Source organism: Ochotona curzoniae, unplaced genomic scaffold (genome assembly GCF_017591425.1).
Source record: "Ochotona curzoniae isolate NIBS_2020 unplaced genomic scaffold, NIBS_Ocur_1.0 contig_1302, whole genome shotgun sequence".
In the NCBI taxonomy this organism is placed as follows: Eukaryota; Metazoa; Chordata; class Mammalia; order Lagomorpha; family Ochotonidae; genus Ochotona; species Ochotona curzoniae.
The window spans coordinates 5,764,706-5,784,256 of record NW_024465035.1 but is presented as its reverse complement, the minus strand read 5'-3'; the positions used below and the strand labels follow the sequence as shown (position 1 = coordinate 5,784,256).

Sequence of the window (19,551 nt, the reverse complement as noted above, 5' to 3'; positions counted from 1 at the left end):
GACCTGGAGTGAAAGAACAATGCTACATGTGATCCTGTGATAGTCTTAGAGTCCTCTGACCTGTAATCAGTTTGATTTTGACACAGTCAGAATTCTTGGTTTTCAAACTTGCAACACAAAAGCATCATACCATTCGTGAGGCCTCAGGCTAGTTTATCTTTGGCTGATATATTTTCTGACATTTTCCACAAGAAATTGCTCTATGTTCTTTTCTAGCTTATTGTTTTTTGTGTCCTGTTCAGCATCCTTTCCAGTATTAAAATGTATACTGACTTTTAAAAATAAGTTTTCCAAGAAACACCTTTATCAGATTATGTAAAAGGGAAGGTTTCAACCTAACAAACCTTCAAATCTTGCTTTCTTACACAACCAGGCAAGAGTTCAAACAAGGCTTAATTGAGTATTTCCTTAGTAAAACAAGCATTGATTTTTTTTTTTTTTTAACGTGGCACGTGATGAGACAGGGACCCTCGTTTTAATGTGGAAATTCAGAAAACCCAAGCACTGACCGCTCGTTATGGGTGTCGTTGTGGTTTGACAGCAGTGAAATGGGTCAAAGTTAACATGCAGTGCCCAGTCCTGGCTGAGAACACGGGCTTTGGGAACAGCACATTTAGCATTGCAGTGTTACAGGAGTTCCTGTCACAGCAGCCATTGAATATCTGCCAGGAAGCAGGCACTGTGTGCTCATCAAAGAATCCTCTGTCGTTTTCAGTTTTGATTTTTGCAGAAAACCTGCTCCAAAAGTGTAAACTTACTATATTAATGATTATAAAAAGCTGTAGTTACTTTGTTAATTCTCAATATAGAAAATGTATTATGCCAGATGTAATGAGAAGATATGTTTTCTTTAAATTCTTCAAATATGCAGGAAATCAGTCTGCTTATGTATTTTTAATTGATACTTGTATTTATTTCTAGGCCTATCATGGTCACCACCAAGCACTGGAGGTACTAGTGCAATCTTTATTAGATCTTGATGTGAGGAACAGTAGTGGAAGAACGCCGTTAGATCTGGCAGCCTTTAAGGGCCATGTGGAGTGTGTGGATGTGCTCATTAATCAGGGAGCTTCAATCTTAGTGAAAGACTACATTTTGAAGAGAACACCTATACATGCAGCAGGTACGCCACAGGTTATCCTGGAATTATTCACCACTTTCCATCTAATACTCAAGAGAGTGTCTAGTGTATATTTATAGCGATTGTCCAATTTTTTTTTTAATTTTAAATGGTCAGATAATTGTATTCTTAGGGGAAAACCAAACAGATCTACCTATTTTTAAAAAATCCTTTTCTGCCTTAAAAGTTGGATTTATAGGGGCTGACATAGTAGACTAATCTTATGTCTCTGGTGCCATCATCCTATATGGGCACCAGTTCTAGTCCCAGTTGCTCCACTTCTCTTCCAGCTCCCTGCTTATGGCATGGGAAAACAACTGAGGGTGGCCCAAGTTCTCGGGCCCCTGCGCCCACATGGGAGACCCAGAAGAAGTTCCTGGCTCCTGTCTTTGGATTGGCTCAGCTCCAGCCATTGTGGCCACTTGGGGAGTGAACCAGTGGATAGAAGATCTCTGTGTAACTCTCAAGTAAAATAAATTAATCTTTTTTTAATATTAGATTTACATAAATGCTAAATTCTTTGTCAAAGCAGTTTGACTTTTTGATGGAAGTTATTTTAGGCATACTTTCATTTGACAATTGAAATACATTCTTACTATACCAGTGTTATGCATTAAACATTTTTCCAGACAAAATTTTTAAGTCAACAACTTTATAAAAATTAGTTCATGTTGTAATTTTGTGATGTTGCTGGTAATGTGAAAATTACAAAAACCTAACCACATCATCTAAGTGACTTAATTCAGCTTTTTATTTCTAGCGAGTACAGAGGCACAGCTCTCTATGGGAATTACATTTTCTCTTTTGAATTTATTTCTGCTTTCTTTGAAAGGCAAACATCCTTCATCCACTACCCCTTCTGTGCTGCCCACCAGGTGCACATTAGCATGAGCTGGATCAGAGGCCGAGTAGCCAGGACTGGGGCTAGGCACTTCAAGCTGCACCCCTATGGCAGATGCCTACTCCTGTTGTGAATAACCGAGGCTGCTACAATTGAGAACTTAACCAAGTGTTTTCTTATCCTTGGGGGCTGTTTATGTGATTACGTTGAATTTGCTGAGTCTGCCTTTTATGGAGTTTAAAATATTTGAATAAATGGTCTTGGCTTTTATTTCTATTTGTTTTGTTTCTATTTTATTCAGGAAGCTAGCATTATAGCAGAAAACTACAGGTAGTCCCAATTCTTGCTTCCAGAGCAGAATTTCAAGACCATCGAAAGCTTAAACCAGGACAAATATTTTCATAATAGTTTAAGACCCTAAATAAGGTGACATCTAACAGGTCACATGCTATCAAAATGTAGTGTCTTAATCTGTAAAAGAATAAAGTTCTATCAATCAACAACTAAAAAAAAATGTAGGACTAATTAAAGCTTTCATGGAATGTTTACACCGTTAATAGGTGAGTTTCGAACTAATACACTTGCTAATCCCTAAGAAATGGCTCATCAATGCTGTAAGGTCCAGTGTACTTTCTACTTATTTATAAAAAAAAAAAAACTATAGGTTGAGCCCAGCATGGTAGCCTAATGGCTAAAGTCATCGCATTGCACATACCAGGATCCCATAAGAGCACTGGTTCTAATCCCAGCGGCCCCCCTTTCCATCCAGCTCCCTGCTTGTGGCCTGGGAAAGCAGTTGAGGATGGCCCAAAGCTTTGGGACCCCGCACCTGCTTGAGAGACCTGGAAGAGGCTCCGGGCTTTGGCTTCAGATCGGCTCAGCTCTGGCCGTTGCGGCCACTTAGGGAATGAGCCAGTGGATGGAAGAGCTTTCTCCATGCCTCTCCTCCTCTCTGTATATCTGCCTTTTCAATAAGTATAAATAAATTTAAAAAAAAAAGAGCTGTAGGTTAATGTTAGCACCTACCTGTTCCATCAGTGCAAGCCTTGCTCTGTAAATCTTTTTCAGATCACTTCCCACTTGATATTCTGATAATCCTCTTCAGTAGCTACTGTGCGCTGAATATAAATGAATCTTTTCAAAAAACAATGGGCCAAATAAGGTCTCCTTGAACCATCCCAGGTGTTATGGGATGCTCTTTCTTAGCGATTTATTTACTTATTGGTTGGTTGGTTTGTTTAATTTAATTTAAAAGGCAGAAATGAAGGAGAGACAAAGCACTTCCATGTACTGGTTTGCTCCTCAAGCATCGTGACGGCTGGAGCTGCTGAGACGTCTGAAGCAGAGAGCCAGGCACTTCTGGGTCTGCCACATGGGCACAGGGATCCCAGGATTTGCTCAATCCCCCGTACCTTTCTCGGGCGATAGGCAAAGAGCTGAATCGAAAGTGAGCAGCTAGGACTAGAACTGGTGCCCATAATGGATGCTGTCTCTGCAGTTGAAGGCTTAGTTGGTTAGACCACTGCACCGGCCTCAAGAGCTACAAACTGTTTTAGAGATTAGCTTATCTGTCAGAAACATTTTGTAGACTAGTGGTAGCTAGTTTTTACTAGTTTGTCATTTCTAATTAGTAGTATTTTCTGTATTGTTATTTGGCTGATATGTATTTTTGTAAATTCTTTTAAGCTTCAAACTAGACAGATAGATAGAGATAGAGGTAGATAGAGATACAGATATATGGCACATCTTTATAGATAAATGCTGTGCTGCCTGCAACACTGGTAGCCTATTTAGGCACTTGTTTATTTTCTGGCTGCTCACTTACAGTCCAGCTGCCTGCGTTTAATGACTTGGGAAAAGCAGTGTCAAAAATAGTCCAAGTACTTGGGCCCCTGCACTCATATGGAAAAGGCCTGGGCAAAGCTCCTGCTTTAGCCTGGCCCAGCCTGGTTATGGCAGCCTTTTGGAGAGCGAACCACTAGATGGAAATCTGTTTCTTTCTCTCTCTCTCTCTGAAATTGTGCCTTTCAAGGAAGTATAGAAATCTTTCTATAAACTGGGCAGAGATAGATACAGTTCCAGGGTTGGTTGATTCCATTCTGGCCAAATTCTTATTCTCTTTATTTGTTAAAAAAAAAAAAAAAAAAAAAAAAAAAAAGCTGGAGAGGGAGGATAGAAAGGAGAATGTCTTTTAACTTATTTGAGAAACAAGTTGAACACGGTCCCATCTGCTGCTTTATTCCTCACATCCCTACTTTTATAGTCAGGTTGCAGAATGGTCACTGCTTCGTCACAGGATCTCATCCAAAATCAAGAAAAAGGAGTGGTTTTCATTATCAAACCTATATATATATTTCCCAGAAGCCCTATAGACTTCAAAACCCTGTCGTCAGACCTGGGCCGTGTACTCCCCTTGACACTGACCACAGTCAGAGAATGGGGGTGTTGGCATCGACTTGGTCTATTCATGATTTCATCCGGTGATTGGAAGCAAGCCACCTTCCCTGTGCACAGTGCCAGAAGGCTGCTAAGCTAAACATTCCAGTAGCTTGCAGATGGTCAGGGTGGGTGCTGGGGTGTAGGGGTGAGGGAAGGAGAGTTAGCCTGAAGGATTTGTGACACAGAAGACAGTAGAAACTTCCTTTGTACCTGTAGTTTTTGTTCTTTCATATTAAATCTAGTGAAATTACCCTTCCAAACTAAGTACTATAAAATGTGCTGTAAAGATACACATTTTTTATTTTGTCATAATTACTAAAATGTTTTAATTTCACTTTACAGCAACAAATGGTCATTCAGAATGCTTACGGCTGTTAATAGGAAATGCAGAACCACAGAATGCTGTAGATATTCAAGATGGAAATGGACAGTAAGTTTCAGGAATTTTTAAAATTACTTTTAAGATGACTGTTCATGTGCTTCTAGTATGCTGCTCAGTAGAATCAAATACTGTGTTTTAAGAGATAGAAAAATTGGAGACTGAGAGCATCCATCCACTGGTTCACTCCCCAAATACCAGCTACTACAGACCAAAGCCTGGGTCTCGTTCCTGGTGTCCCACATGGGAGGCAGGGACCCAAGTGCTTGAGCCCCTCTTCTGCTGCTCTCCAGGGTAGAAGACAAAGCTGGTACAGATGCAGAATAGTCAGCACCCCATCAGCCATTCCTGTATGGCGTATGGAAGTCCTCAATACAACCTCTTAACTGCTGCATCCAGTGTGTAACCACTCACCCTCACCTCTTCAGGCCTGAGTGTCCCCGCAGACACTTCTCATAGAGGGTTCGTCTCAAAGACAAAAGACAGAGAAGCTGGCTTCAGACATGAGTCCTTTCCAGATATGGAATGGTTTTACCTCTAGAGGATAAACTCAATGTGAATCAACTTGAATGGGAAGATTATGATTTACAGAAAGCAGGTGTGCCACTCCTGAACAGAAGGCTTCTAAAATTTAAATATGCTTTAATGTTGCATCAGAAAAAAGCATGTTTGGAAGACTGGCTATCACGTTATTTGGTTGTTGCTGATAGTCTTAGTGATGGCATTGAACCTGTTCTCTTGTGGCTCAGGACCCCTTTGATGCTGTCTGTTCTCAATGGGCACACGGACTGTGTCTACTCACTGCTGAACAAAGGAGCCAGTGTGGATGCCAAAGACAAGTGGGGAAGGACCGCACTGCACAGAGGGGTGAGCAGAATTGCCACATGGCCTGCAGAGGGGACGACCCTAAGCTCCTACTCGCCAGAACTGAACTAGACTTTGCTTACTCGCTTTTTAAATCGTAAAAGCCTAAGATCTTGAGTAGAATTAGTGTCATTTTGACTTTTCTTCCATTATCCCAACCATTTTCTTACATATTTTAATCTTAACTTTTCAGCTTTATTATTTTCAGTGGATTGTTTTTCATACAATTTGTATGTTGTTACTGTAACTGGATTTTTATGTCACTTTCAGTAAAAAAAAAAAATTTAAATACTCAGCTTAATTGATGGAAAGGTGTAATACGTACTTTAGATTATTGAAATCAGCTTCAATTGGCAGGAAGTCTACTCTATACAGATTATCTTTCTTTCAGGCAGTTACAGGCCATGAAGAATGTGTAGATGCATTACTTCAACACGGTGCTAAGTGCTTGCTTCGTGATAGCAGAGGTCGAACACCTGTGCACCTGTCAGCTGCCTGTGGACACATTGGAGTTCTTGGAGCCCTCTTGCAGGCAGCAGCCTCAACGGATGCAAATCCAGCCCTAGCAGACAATCACGGATATACAGCACTTCACTGGGCCTGCTACAACGGTTAAGTACATAGAAGCCTGCCTCCTTTCCTGTAGCTGTGCAGAGCAGACAGCTGTCAGGCACTCTTGGATTAGTGAAGATGATACATTTATAAGGGAAATGTCAAGTCTGGAAAGAGTAGAGAGCATGGGAACAGTGTCCCATTGTCATGTCCTTTGTCATATTGAAGCCGGTTCTGTCAGATATTTTAAGATAATCTGTAATGTCTGGAAGTTTCTTCTTAGACCTTTGTTTTTTAGTTCAACCAAAATGTGGTACCTTCAAAGGTTTTTATGTTTCCATTTCTTTTTGTATAGTGTGCTTTCTTTTGACTACACTATTTTGTGTTCTAAATGTGTTTGTATCAGAAAAAAGTGAATAGGACAGAGGAAACAGTGAAATGGCTGACATTCCAAACTGAAATCTGTGTGCTTTCTGAGCATATCACAGAATCCCTGTATCGCCGCTGACATGGTGCTCAGCATACTCAGTGGATCTTAGAGACTTTTCACAGGTTAGCTCTGCTGCATGGGTACCAGACAAGTGCCTTCCATGGAGCATTTAGTGATGCTCCAGCACTGTCAAAGAGGGAGTTGCTGTCATCTACATGTTTTTTGTTTTTTGAGGTTTTTTTTTAAGGTTTTATTTTTGCTGGAACGGCAGATAAACAGGGAAAAAGAACTTGTATCTGCTGGTTCACTCACCAAGTGGCCACAGTGCCTGGAGCTGAGCTGATCAGGAGCCAGGAGCCTCCTCCTGGAGGTACAGGGTCCCAAAGGCTTTGTGTCATTCTCTGCTGCTTTTCTAGGCCGCAAGCAAGGGAGTAGAGTATGTCGGAAATGGAGTAGCCAGAATACAAACCAGCGCCCATGTGGGATCCCAAGCATGCAAAGCGAGGATTCAGCTACTAGGCTGTAGTGCTGGGGCCTATCTTTTGCATTTCTTACCCAGGTCTATATGTAGAACACTGTTCCTACTCATGGTTTCTCAATTTAGGCACTTTAAGTTTGTTTTTGTTCAAGAGCAGAATTCTGCATGAACCACATGCCTGGTTGTCACTGAAAAAAATCATAGCGGATATGCCTAATTTTCAAAAGTGAGGCAAAAATGTGTTTCTGAATTGAGCTGGAAGGAACTAAATATGTATTGGCTGTATGAAAGAAGAGACTATAGAGGCAGTCTAAAATTAAAACCATGTTCATCGAAAGCCTGGCTTGTAATTTGGTATTCTGAAAGTAGAGTATGTATAATGGCTTAGACTTAGCTGTTAATTATTGTATGGGTAAAGAGTGAATTGGGGAAGCACCTGCAAAACAGAAGACAGCCATCCTCTTGAAGGGAGGACCAGATTTGAGAAAGGAACAGGCTATACATGCTAAACGTCAGAACTTTTAGTTTAGTCCTTTAATCACAGAAATTAAGTCCTCATTACCTTGTTTGTTCCCTTTAAAGTTTGATCAGATTTCATGACACTGTAAGCACTCTTAGAATTAACTCTGAAACGTGAATAGGGCTAGCTTTATTCTGTTCTTAACTGTGATAGGCCCTTTTGCTCTGATGTTCACTATCACACAGAGTGGTCTCAGAACCTGTGTCTATTGATATTGACTGTATTAGAAACATTGACAAATTTAAAATATTTATAGATATATTTTAAAATAATCTTTTGGATACTGGTATAAATAAGATTTATTTTAAAAACTTAGAATACTTTCTCAGTGGTAAGTGGTAAACTTTTTAATGACTAGTTTTTGGTTTTGGTTTTTTTCTCCAAGATTTATTACTTATGTATTATTTATTTTTAAAATCAGAGCTAGTCTTCCATCTGTTAGTCCACTCCCTAGGTAGCCACAACAGCCAGTGCTGGGCCAGGCACCAAGTTCTTCATCCAGGTACCATGAGTGCCTAGGCTCCAGAATACTTGGGCCAACTGCAGCTGCTTTTCCCAGGCCATGAGGAGGAACCTGAACTGGAAGTAGAGCAGCTGGGGAGTGAACTGGCACCCACATGGCTGCGTGCCCCATCTGTAATACTCCTTCTCAGTAAAAGCCAGAGCTTTCCAGGTAGCACCTTCATCCATGTTTCAGTAGAGTGAGAGGCTCTTAAATCAATACTGATCAGTTTCTGTTTCTGTTTTATTTCTCAGTGATGAATTTTCACTTAGATGGAATTAAAAGCAGTAGTGTACGCTAACATTCAGAGAGAGAATTAGCAGTTTCTCAATCCCAGCATTGTTGACGTGTTAGGCCCGTATGTCCTTTAAGATGCAGGATGTTTAGCTGTAATCCTAGCTTCTACCCACCAGACGCCAAAAGCACTTTTCCATACTCCACTTGTCTCTAACACTGACAAATGTCTTCTGACAAGCATAAGGGTTACACAGAACTATTGGATTAGTGGAAAAACTGACAAAATATTTTAATCTTCCTAAAAATTACCCCGTCCCAGTGAAACAATTATGTTTAAGTTGAGCTGTTGTTTGAATATGTTAGGATAATTAACAAAGAAAATGCAGCATCACTTTGTCAGACTTTAAGCCATTTAAATAAAGAGACTGTGTAGGAATCTAATTGATTGTCACAGTGGATCTGAAATGTCTAGTGGAATAGAAGAAGAGTCGTTCCTTGCAGCCATTAGGGTGTTTTTGCTAAAACCCTGGTTTGGCAAATTGGGTTAAGGAAATCTGGGTTCGCACTACTTTCTCATTTTGTTGTCGTCGTTTTACAAATTGCTGTTCAAAGCTGAGGGCTCCTGTTCCAGTAGGCATTGCCATGGTGGTGCTGATTCAGGACTTGGCAGATGGGAGGGAAATTGAAGAAATAACTCCCAAGCCTTTAGGCAAAAATGGGTTTTTGCTTTAGTGCTAGGTGTTTCGGTTTTTATCCAGTGTGGGGTATTAGTTTGCATTTTGTATAATTGCTGTTGTTGGCTACAGGCACGGCAGGCAGTGAGCAGGAAGAACCAGTGTTGAGAGCCTCCTGTGTGCACACATAGAGTCCTGCTGTGTTGCTGCAGTCCTGCTGGAAGGCCAGACCATATGACAAGGATGTTCTGAAGCAGCCAGCACAGCTATAAAACACAGTGGATGTCTCTCAAAACTTCAGAATTGTTCTGTGCACCAAAGGGATTTTTTGGGGACTACAGGGATATGGACGTAATGTTTCAAAATATGGATACTTATTCTTTCCTGCACTAATATCATTTGTAGAAGCTATATTTCTTACAAAAACACTTGATTTTAAAAAGCATAAAAATACTTCATTATAGCACCGTTAATAATAACACAGGGATCTGTTTAAGTGACCTTAAAAACATCATAGATTAAATCATTGGTGTGGACCTTCATACTTTGAAATTTTTGAAACAGTTAATAATGAGATTTTTATGCATGTTAAAAAGCAAGGTGGAAAACAAATAATTTCATTTGCCTTTTAAAAGGACAGTTTGCATATGTGCTGTTGTGTTTGTCTAGAGATTTTCTGCAGCGGTGGAAGCACGGTGGTTGTCATCTAGGGAGGGGACAAGATTGCAGGAACTGGGTTACTGAGTATCTGAGGCCTTTGCCAGTATCGTCTCTGGATTTTAATACCTGGTCTTCTTTACCTACATAGGTCATGAGACATGTGTAGAACTTCTGTTAGAACAGGAAGTTTTCCAGAAAACAGAAGGCAATGCTTTCAGTCCGTTGCATTGTGCTGTGTAAGTAAAGCCGGAATGAGTTAGGGCTGGGTTGAATGTGTTAAGAGAGACCCATTGTAAGTGATCACCTTGTTACCTTACACAGGATCAATGACAATGAAGGCGCTGCTGAGATGTTGATTGATACGTTAGGAGCCAGCATCGTGAACGCTACTGATTCCAGAGGAAGGTGAGAATTCAGCTATGCAGAAAACATTTGCTTTCCATTGGAAGAGTTTTCAGCCATTAGCTTAATGTGTGAGAATTTACTTGAGTTAGTATTGAGTTAATTTTTATATTTGCAAGCAAAAATTGTTCTGAAAATCTTTTTGCATTATGAGTTTTGTGTTTATGGCTTTTAGCCTGTCTTTTTGGGTTTTTTTTTTTTTCTGATTTATTTATTTTTATGACAAAGTCAGATATACAGGGAGGACAGACAGAGAGGATGATCTTCCATCTGTTGATTCACTCCCCAAGCAGCCGCAGTGGCTGGAGCTGAGCTGATCTAAAGCCATTTTTGTTTCACAGAACTCCTCTGCATGCAGCTGCCTTCACAGACCACGTTGAGTGTTTACAGCTCCTGCTGAGCCACAACGCTCAGGTCAATTCTGTGGACTCCTCTGGGAAAACGCCTCTTATGATGGCTGCAGAAAACGGGCAGACAAACACCGTCGGTAAGGACCAGTTTGCCCACAGTGTGCCATTTAGAGCCCAGTCTGGGCCTCCCACTTTCTGCTCTGCTCGCAGCTCACATTTATTTAGGGAGTGTAACGTTGTCCTTGGTTAGAAGGCACTGTCTCATGGTGGTTAAGAACGTGACTGTGGAGTCTCACTGCCTGGAACAGAGTCCTGGATCTTCTAGATGAGTAATTATGTGTGTCAGTGCATTTTTAAAGTGAGAAAAATAACAGTACCTACTTAAAGGGTTGTGGTTGAGGTAAAATAAATTACTATAAATTCAGAGCTTGTAAAATAGTTTTTTAAATTTAGTAAGGGCTCAGAAAATAGTAACAGCTGTTGTTGTCGTCTGTGGTTTATACAGCAATAGAGATTCTTTACCACTTATGAGACAGTATAACATGTTCTATATTACAATATTTCTCTTGCACTGAAGTTTTGTGAAAGGGATTTTTTTTTTTGGCTTTGATCTTCATTTCTCTGCAGTGATTATTGGTAATCTAAAAACAGGTCGATAACCTAGCACTGATGCCCTTTTTCCTCCCAGAGATGCTGGTGAGCAGTGCTAGTGCAGATCTGACTCTCCACGATCACAGTAAAAACACCGCCCTCCATTTGGCTTGCAGCAAGGTAAGGACATGTTGTAAGGGCATCGCAGTTACAAGTTTTTATTCTTCATTAATAGGATAGGGCCAGGCACCAAACCTTTAGTGATAATTGACGTCAGGTTTATTGTACAGAAACAGCTGAATTTATTAGACCATGCTATACGAAAGTCTCCTTTAAGCCATGTAACTTTTAGACTGTTATAGAGCCTGAACAAAGTAATTGTTTAATTCTTTCCATCTTCTCTGTCTGCTCCTACCCCTAACATATATTCAGGCAAATATTTAATTCATTAGCTAGGAAAATCTGTGCCATGTATGGTCTTGTACATAAATGATTTACAACTGGGGTTTTAGATGTATATACATTTACTTTTAATAGTGCTCCAAGTTTCTTAAAGAGTTATTTTGCCGCAATTTTAGGGTCATGAAACTAGTGCCTTGTTAATATTGGAAAAGATAACAGATAGAAACCTCATCAATGCAACCAACGCAGCCTTGCAAACGTGAGTACTTCCGTGTCTAGCATAAACTGTTGATCCATAATTACCAAGAAAAGTTAAATAAAAGTTAAATATGCGACCATTGGGTTAGCCTCCATTAGTTATAGAAGCAGCTTAAAAATAAAGAATAGTTTCACAATCATAGAACTAATTTCCTTTTACATTTCTTTATTTTTATTTGAAAGGCAGAGTTACAGAGGGAGGAGATGGCTCTTTGGTCCACTGGTTTACTCTACAAATGGCTGCAACAGCTGGAGCTGGACCATTCCAAAGCCAGGGTCCAGGAGCTTCTTCTGGATCTCCCCTGTCTGTGGGTACATGAGCCAAGGAATTGGGTACTGGACCAGAAATGGAGCAGCTTGAACTCAAGCCAGTTCCCATAAGGGATGCTGGTGTTGTGGGCAGAGGACTAACCTACCAGGCCGTAGTAGCAGCCCCAACAAAACTAATTTCTAAAGCCATCACAATTCAAAAGCCTGTTACACTCTGTGGGCATTGGGTGAGGGGTTAAGCTGCTGCTCAGAATACCCATGCATCATGTTGAAGAGCCTGGGTTCCAGTCCCAGCTCCCCCTATGATTGTAGGTAATGACTTGTTTGAGTCCTTGTCACTAACATTGGAGACCTGTTTCAAGTTCCTAGCTCCTGACCTTGGCCTGGCACAGTCCAGACTGTTGCAGTCATTCAGACAGTGAGCTGTAAGATGGAAAAGCTGTGTGTCTGTGTCTGTCTGCATCTAGCTTTCGAATAGAATGAAAATAAATCAGTAGAAATTTTTTTAAGATGCACTAAAAAGTTTTTTAACTGAAACTTTATTAGAACATTAACAATACTACACTTTTTTCTCTATCATTTACCTGGTTTATTTTCTAAAGGAAGATAGTACTGTTCTATGTTCTCAGTCAACTGTGATAAATGTGACACTGGTGGTAAATGAGGCATACAGCCTTAGAGTGTGAGTGTGTGTGTGTGTGTGTGTGTGTGTGTGGTGCAAATAGGTTTCAGAAAGATTTTCAGTCATGAGAGCTGCCAGCCTCTAGGTTGACAGCACCAGAGTGCTTACTCACAGCCTAGCATCATATTCCTTGAGGGCCTAGAGATTAGTCATGGCACCTGCAGCCATTTTCAAAGCCTATTAAAATGTGTACTGCTGTTCATCATTTATGCCTCTGCTATGTGTTTGCCAGTACCGTCTTAACAACAATTTGTTTCCTTAGACCTCTGCATGTTGCTGCCCGGAATGGGCTAACAACGGTGGTTCAGGAGCTTCTGGGGAAAGGAGCAAGTGTGCTTGCAGTCGATGAAAACGGTGAGTCTGTGTTCTTCCACCTGTGTCAGATAGAAGCTTTGATGTCCTTGTGATCTCTAGTTGAAGTACAAAACAAAAAATCTTACATGTTTTTTATTTGGCAAATCAGAGGTAGTTAATACTGAGTAATATTTATTAGCAAAGGAGTAAGGGCAAGAAAGGCAGGACAGATCCATGTATCAGATGAACTCAGATTACCAGGTCACGTGTCAGACTAGAGTCAGTGCTCACTGCGCACGTTTGCTGCCTCTGTCCATCATCATCGCCAAAAACACTCACCAAGACCCTACGTGTGTCCTTCTTGATGCCAGCACTGATCCTGTCCCCTCTGCCACCTTGAGCATGACACTGCAATAATCCTTCCCTTCTGGGTTACGTGTAGCTGCCTTTTGTTCTCTTACTGGATTATTGCCCTAGGTATCTAAACATTAGTTCTCTCATTTTAGAAACATCATGTCAGTCCCTGTACTGTGCCATATCTTTCCATTCCCTTCTGCGGCAAAACTACTCAAGAACTCCCCTTTCTCATTCATTCACGCTCTTCCATCTGCTTCAGCCAGGTCTTTGCTCCCAGCACACTGCAGACTGTTCCCATAAATGTGCACATCCCCGATGATGATGATGATGATGAGACCCTTGGCTGTTGTGCTGGGCAGGTCAGCCTCTGGCGCAGCTGACCCACTTGGTTAAGGACTGTGAAGGAGTTAATGCCAAGAATGCCCAGATTGAGCTCTCTTAAGTTCTGTTTTTTTATATCCACCTAACCATATTGTTATCTGATGAATAATTCAAAGCTAACATGTCCAAAACCTGAACTAGTAAGTTCTCTCCCTAGTTGTCATCAGCCATCTTGATCGCAGTTGAGGACAGACCCTGTCCTTGTCAGCGCCAGGCCAACCCTCGGGGGGACAGTCACCAGCCTGTTGGCCGCCGTGTACACCCCAGTGTGTGCTGTCGTCCATCTGAGGGGGAACCCCAAATGTCTGCTTGCTCTTGTATTCGCTGCTACTACCCTGGTTAAGGGGGCTTTTTTGTTTGTTTTGGTATGGATTTATTTATTTTACTCTTATTGGAAAGTCAGATTTACAGCGAGGGGGGGCGAGAAAAAAAAGATCTCCGTCCTCTGGCTGCAATGGCTGGAACTGAACCAGTCAGAAGCCAGGAGGTTCTTCCAGGTCCCCTGAGCAGGTGTAGAATCCCAAGGCTTTGGATCATCCTCAGCTGCTTTCCCAGGCTACAAGCAGGGAACTAGATGGGAAATGGAGTAGCCGCGACACGAACCAGCACCTATTTGGGATCCCAGCACATGCAAGGCAAGAGCTTCAGCCACTAGGCTATAGCACCAGACCCTCTGGTGGGTACTGTCTGGATCTGGATGTCAGCTCTCTCTCAGACATTCTAGGCATGGTCTTTGCTCTGGCAGTTCCTCTTCCTGGAATACTTGGCCTTCTGAGTATTCCTGACTGATCCTCAATTCTTGCAAGTCTTACCTCAGATTTCATCTTTTCAATAAAGTTTGTGCTAACCACCACTTTGTGTAGCAGCCTGTTACACGGTCCTGCCGCCGTACTGTCTTCAGTCTCTTTCAACCTGCCCTACTCTCTTTCTTCTTTCATTTTTTCCCTTGAGCCTATCTTTTAACATTATGCATGGCTTATTTTGGGTCTTCCCCACTAGAATGACTATGTGCTCCATAAGAACAAGGAATCTTTGTCAGTTTACCTCCAGGGATGTGTTCAGAGTGCTGAGAGACCTGCCTGGTTCTGCAGAGGTTCAGTGACCGAGGACACCGCACAGAGTTCATGGAGAATGCATGCCATGGGAAAATTGTGAATGAATTTAACCAGTTAATTCTGTCTCCATCAATTTTGCATCTGCTCACAAGCGCTCTGCAAGAGTGATGATGCCATGTGCTCCGGGCGTCCTCAGGCTGCAGTAGGAGCAGTGCAAGAGGCTGCACAGCACATGGAGAGTTTAATTGCATTAAACCTGGCATGCTATGAGGCCGTATGAGGGTCTTCAGACCCTTTCTTACGAAGATCCTAAAAGGAACTTCCGAGCCAAAACTCTAAGAAGAAAAAGGTGGGGAAGGAACATGAGAATAAACTGTTAAGCAGAGAGAATGAAGTGTTGAGAGTATACCTAGGTAATGGTGGCAGGGCACTGCCCTGCAGAGGCCGCAGTCTGTCAGACCCAGTGCCCCTCCGCTGGCTGCGCTGATACTCTGTGGAGCCCTGTGCCATCAGTCAGTCATTTTTGCTTACTAAAAATGGCAGGAGAGGCTACGAAGGAAACATTTGTCTTGCTTTATCTGTCCAACTTATCTTGTTTTTCTCCAAGAGAAAAATGAAGCTACTCACCAAGAGTCAGTCACTGGAAACATGACTTTGGAAGGCCTGCTCAGTGCCTCCAGGGCGGATCTGTACTCCTCTCAGCAAGGGTCCAGAGGCTGTGGATGGACAGCAAACCTCTGCTCACCATTCTCATGGAAGGCTTTTGGGTTTCCTTTTATTCTAGCTCAGTTGCCTCTGTGCGTTTAGACAGACAGATATATGTTGGGATCTCTGGATATATGTTGATTTCTATTGTTGCCCAGGCTGTAAGAGCTTCCTGGCTAGAACAGTTCGTGAGTAATTTAAACTATGTAAAGTTGGGGGCTTGGGGCTCTGTTTCTAGTATTTATGAAGTACATGTAGGATATCAGTTTCTAATTTTATCTTTCGGTTCTAGGTTACACCCCAGCGTTGGCCTGTGCTCCCAACAAGGATGTGGCTGATTGCTTGGCTCTCATTTTGGCCACAATGATGCCTGTCTCTTCAAGTAGCCCTTTATCATCATTCAATGCCATTACCCGTTACACAAACGCCTCAAAAACTGTCAGCTTTGAAGCTTTGCCCAGTCTGAGGAATGACTCTAGCTCCTACTGTGGTTTTAACAACATTGCTGGGGAACAGGAGTACCTGTACACAGATGTGGATGAGCTCAATGACTCCGATTCTGAAACCTACTGAGAGGCCGAGCCCGAGGGCAGGGGTTCCGACACTAAAGCCTCAAACTGAGCTTCTCATTCACGTACAAAATCAACCCAAGAAGCAGGATCGTGCAGTGAGTGAGTGGAAGAGATGCGATGGCACTAGGAAGAAGAATTTTCAAGGCAAGTTTTACAAAAGGAACTTCTAAAATATTGACATAGAGTTGACCAGATAAAAGCATATTGATGTCAGATTGCGTTATGGAATTGTTTAATTCAGTCTTGCAGTGCCAGAAGTAAATTGGGACACTGTGCCGTCCTAACCTTGCTACACAAGCCAACACTATTTCAAAAGAGTAAGGACACTAGAGTTCAATTTTACCAACAAAATTACAGCTAAACTTAAAGGCAATAAAAGTTTGATGTAGTAGGCATTGTGTGCACAGCAAATTGCCAAAGGACCAAATCATTTAAAGGTTCTTTCACTAGAATGCCATTCTGTGGAAACTGGGGTAGGTGAAGTAAGAGACATTATGTAAACTTTGATATTTCTGAAAATGAAGCTGAGATTTGATTTTAAATGTTGATTTTTTTTTTAAACAAAAGCATCTGAAAGCCTTCCAGTACTGTATTAAACCATGAAAGAAAGCAGATGTATTTTTACATTCTTTTCTTTTACATAAAAATTTTAAAATTCCAATTTTTATAATGTTAGAATTGAAAACCAGCTGACTGGGTGTAGTAAGGGTGGAAATACACATGACATAGACCTGAGAAGGCTTGGCGTGAAGGCTTTTGCCCAGTTTTGAATAGTTTGCATTAAAAATTAAACTATTTTTGTTGGAAGATGCAAAGGATTTCCTACAAAAAGAAATCCATGGAATGAAAAGGTGGCTCCACCCTGCTGCAGGGGAGGGGCGGGAGGAAGCTTCAGCCGAACCATTTGGATACGCCTGTGTCGCTGACTTGACCTCTGTGCCTCCACAATGGATTAGGCGATTTTTGTTGTCATTTATTTTGCTCTTTAAGTTTTGAAATGGTGGCGAATCAGAAGGCAACAGAATTCACTGTCACTCATAGATTAGGCAGCGCTGGGTCCCTCGGAAGGGTACGATTGCCAGCAGTGAAGCCTTCCGCTCCTATGTGGCTTCGCATCAGTGTGCTGTAATAACCCGTTGCAGTCGGACACAGAAGCAGTTTCCTGCCAGATGGAAGATGGCCTTTCAAATTTCCGAGAGGAAAAAAGCCAGTGTTGAGGCTTTAAAATAAGTGATTCTCCTTTTACTGCAAACTCATTTTCCCAATACAAATGATTTTGCATATATAGGGAGTAAAGTTCCATAGACTGCAACAAAATGATATCAGATTTCATCTTATCCTTTTTGTATTGTGAAACTGGAAACTTTATGACATTGTAAATTATCAGCTGGTTTTTCTGAATATAAAGTGTGAAAACACAGAACAGTATTTTGATCTATTTGATAATTTTGTGGGTTTTTTGATGAATTAATGAGCATGTACATAGAAATAGTGACTGCTTGAATACTGTATTTACTTGCACTCTTTCAGTACATCAAGATTCCTGTATATTTTAGAGTATAATAAAACACAAATGTGAGTTGTATTTAATGAATAATGTATTTGTATCTGTGCATATTATCTAAAAATCTATAAAGTTTCTAGGGCATTGACTACTAGATTTTAAGGAGTTTTTTTTTAATATTTACAAAAATTATAAATGTAATCTTCCATCTTTTCTTTATAATATAAAGAAGTCATAATGAACCCTTCCTAATTGTTAGTAGTAGGAAGGTGAATATGCATTTTAGACACAGTGGACTGCATTTTCTATTGTACCTTTTGAAAAAAAGAAAACTCAAGAGGATTCTAAAAGTATATATATATATATATGTGTGCTTTCTCTTTCCTTTTAGGAATTCTCTTCTGAATTCCCTGAGGGAATTTTCTAGAATCTCAGAATTGAAAGAGACCTGAGGTTCATCCAGTCTAACCTCTTAGCCAGTGCAGGCGTCCCTTCTCCAAGGGTGATCTTTCCACCTTGAACACTTCCAGTGACTCTACCTCAGCAAGCAGTCCATTCAGGTGTTGAGCAGCTCTCACTGTTAGAAAGGTCTTCCTTAGCTGGAACTGAAGCCTCCCTCCTGGTAACTTGTGTCTTGGCACTGCTCTGTCCTCGGAGAGAACGTTGGAGGACGGACCTCGTGCCCTCTGCCATGTCTTCTCTTTCACAGGCTGTCTGACTCCTTCTCTGCTGAAGTGGTTTCCAAAAGGACTCCTTGGACACACTGAGATTTTCTGTCTGATGAAATCCAAGGTGTAGCTATAAAGTAACGCACTGTTTTTAATTTAGCCTCACTTAAACCAGAGTTTAGATTCTGCATCACTTTCTATAAATGATGCTGTGACTGAAATGTGTGAAGTGGTTCATGCAGTTCCAGGCCCACCAGGAAAACGATTTCATTGCTTTGTAACTGCATCTGTGACGGTCTGTCTCCAGCCTGACAGACAACCCGCTTGCTTTGGTCTGCACCTGATGGGGGAAGTCCCGAGCCCTTGCAGACTGGTGTTTCAGCATCAGCAGTGTTGTTGGCATGCGAACGTGGACTGCTTGATGAACCACCTCAGCACCGCAGTGAATTCCTTTATTGTTACACCTTGTGTGTCAGAAGCAGTTAGGCCCTGACCTGTTTACTTTCTTTAACTTCTGCATGAAGGATGACAACCGAAATTTCCGATGTGTATTCTAATAATACCAGCTTCTGCTCGAAAATATTATGGGGGAAATGGTGGTACTGGCAAATACTTCCTTAACAAGGTATTCAGCTCAAACCGTGCCATTTAGTTCAGGAAATCTCAAAATGTAGCTATAAATTCGGGTTTCATTGGCTTCTACTGGACCTTTTAAATGAAATAAAGTTTTTTAATGCAGTAAATTAAGTGTTCCTCTTTTTTACACACAAGCTACTTTTATCTTAAAATGTCTGATGAATAATTGTGTTCAGTTTAGCAAGTTTCTGGGTCTTTTTTTTAAAACTGAGTAACTTGTCAGTAGAGCTATTTCAATAGAATTTGGATGAACCCATCTAAATAGACTTTCCAAATATGACCCATCATTGTTACATTCGATGGTTTTGAAGTTGAGACTACTGAACTATGTGAATTGCCTTCAGTGTTTTCTCCTAGGTCACAGTTTTTAGAAGAAACGATACAGGTGCGATCATTGAAAATCTGAGTGCCAGAAACTCCTGCGCTCCGGCCATGGAGCAGTAAATCAGGAGGTGAAACACGCGTGCCGGAATGGATCCTCAACAAATTATCTGCTCGTCTCCGCTTCTTTTCCCGTGGAACCACCCCTGACCTCAGCTGCTTGAATCATTCTCGCTCATAACTTTGCAGGTTGACTCTCTCGGGTTTGCCTAGATGACTCTGCTCCAAACAAGGGGCTCCCTGCTGAGAGTTGACCTTGGGTCTGCCCCATCTGTACTTGTGCTTGGAGCTGGGTTGGAGGACAAACATCACACAGCAGTCATTACAGTGGTGAGGGTCCGGCAAGT

General features: G+C 41.4%; 1 protein-coding gene across 2 annotated transcripts in view; it reads left to right on the top strand.

Annotated features, from left to right (window-relative positions):
* Positions 1 to 18,930, top strand: part of ANKRD28 (ankyrin repeat domain 28) — a 73,217-nt gene extending 54,287 nt beyond the window's left edge. For both annotated transcript variants that reach the window (XM_040963266.1, XM_040963257.1), the window contains exons 18-28: positions 922 to 1,123; positions 4,743 to 4,830; positions 5,529 to 5,646; positions 6,035 to 6,254; positions 9,845 to 9,932; positions 10,018 to 10,101; positions 10,440 to 10,585; positions 11,137 to 11,219; positions 11,618 to 11,700; positions 12,914 to 13,005; positions 15,736 to 18,930. In XM_040963266.1, the coding sequence (XP_040819200.1) occupies positions 922 to 1,123; positions 4,743 to 4,830; positions 5,529 to 5,646; positions 6,035 to 6,254; positions 9,845 to 9,932; positions 10,018 to 10,101; positions 10,440 to 10,585; positions 11,137 to 11,219; positions 11,618 to 11,700; positions 12,914 to 13,005; positions 15,736 to 16,016 (1,485 nt within the window). In that variant the 3' untranslated portion in view covers positions 16,017 to 18,930. The remainder of the gene's footprint in view (positions 1 to 921; positions 1,124 to 4,742; positions 4,831 to 5,528; positions 5,647 to 6,034; positions 6,255 to 9,844; positions 9,933 to 10,017; positions 10,102 to 10,439; positions 10,586 to 11,136; positions 11,220 to 11,617; positions 11,701 to 12,913; positions 13,006 to 15,735) is intronic.
* The last annotated feature ends 621 nt before the right edge of the window (positions 18,931 to 19,551 follow it).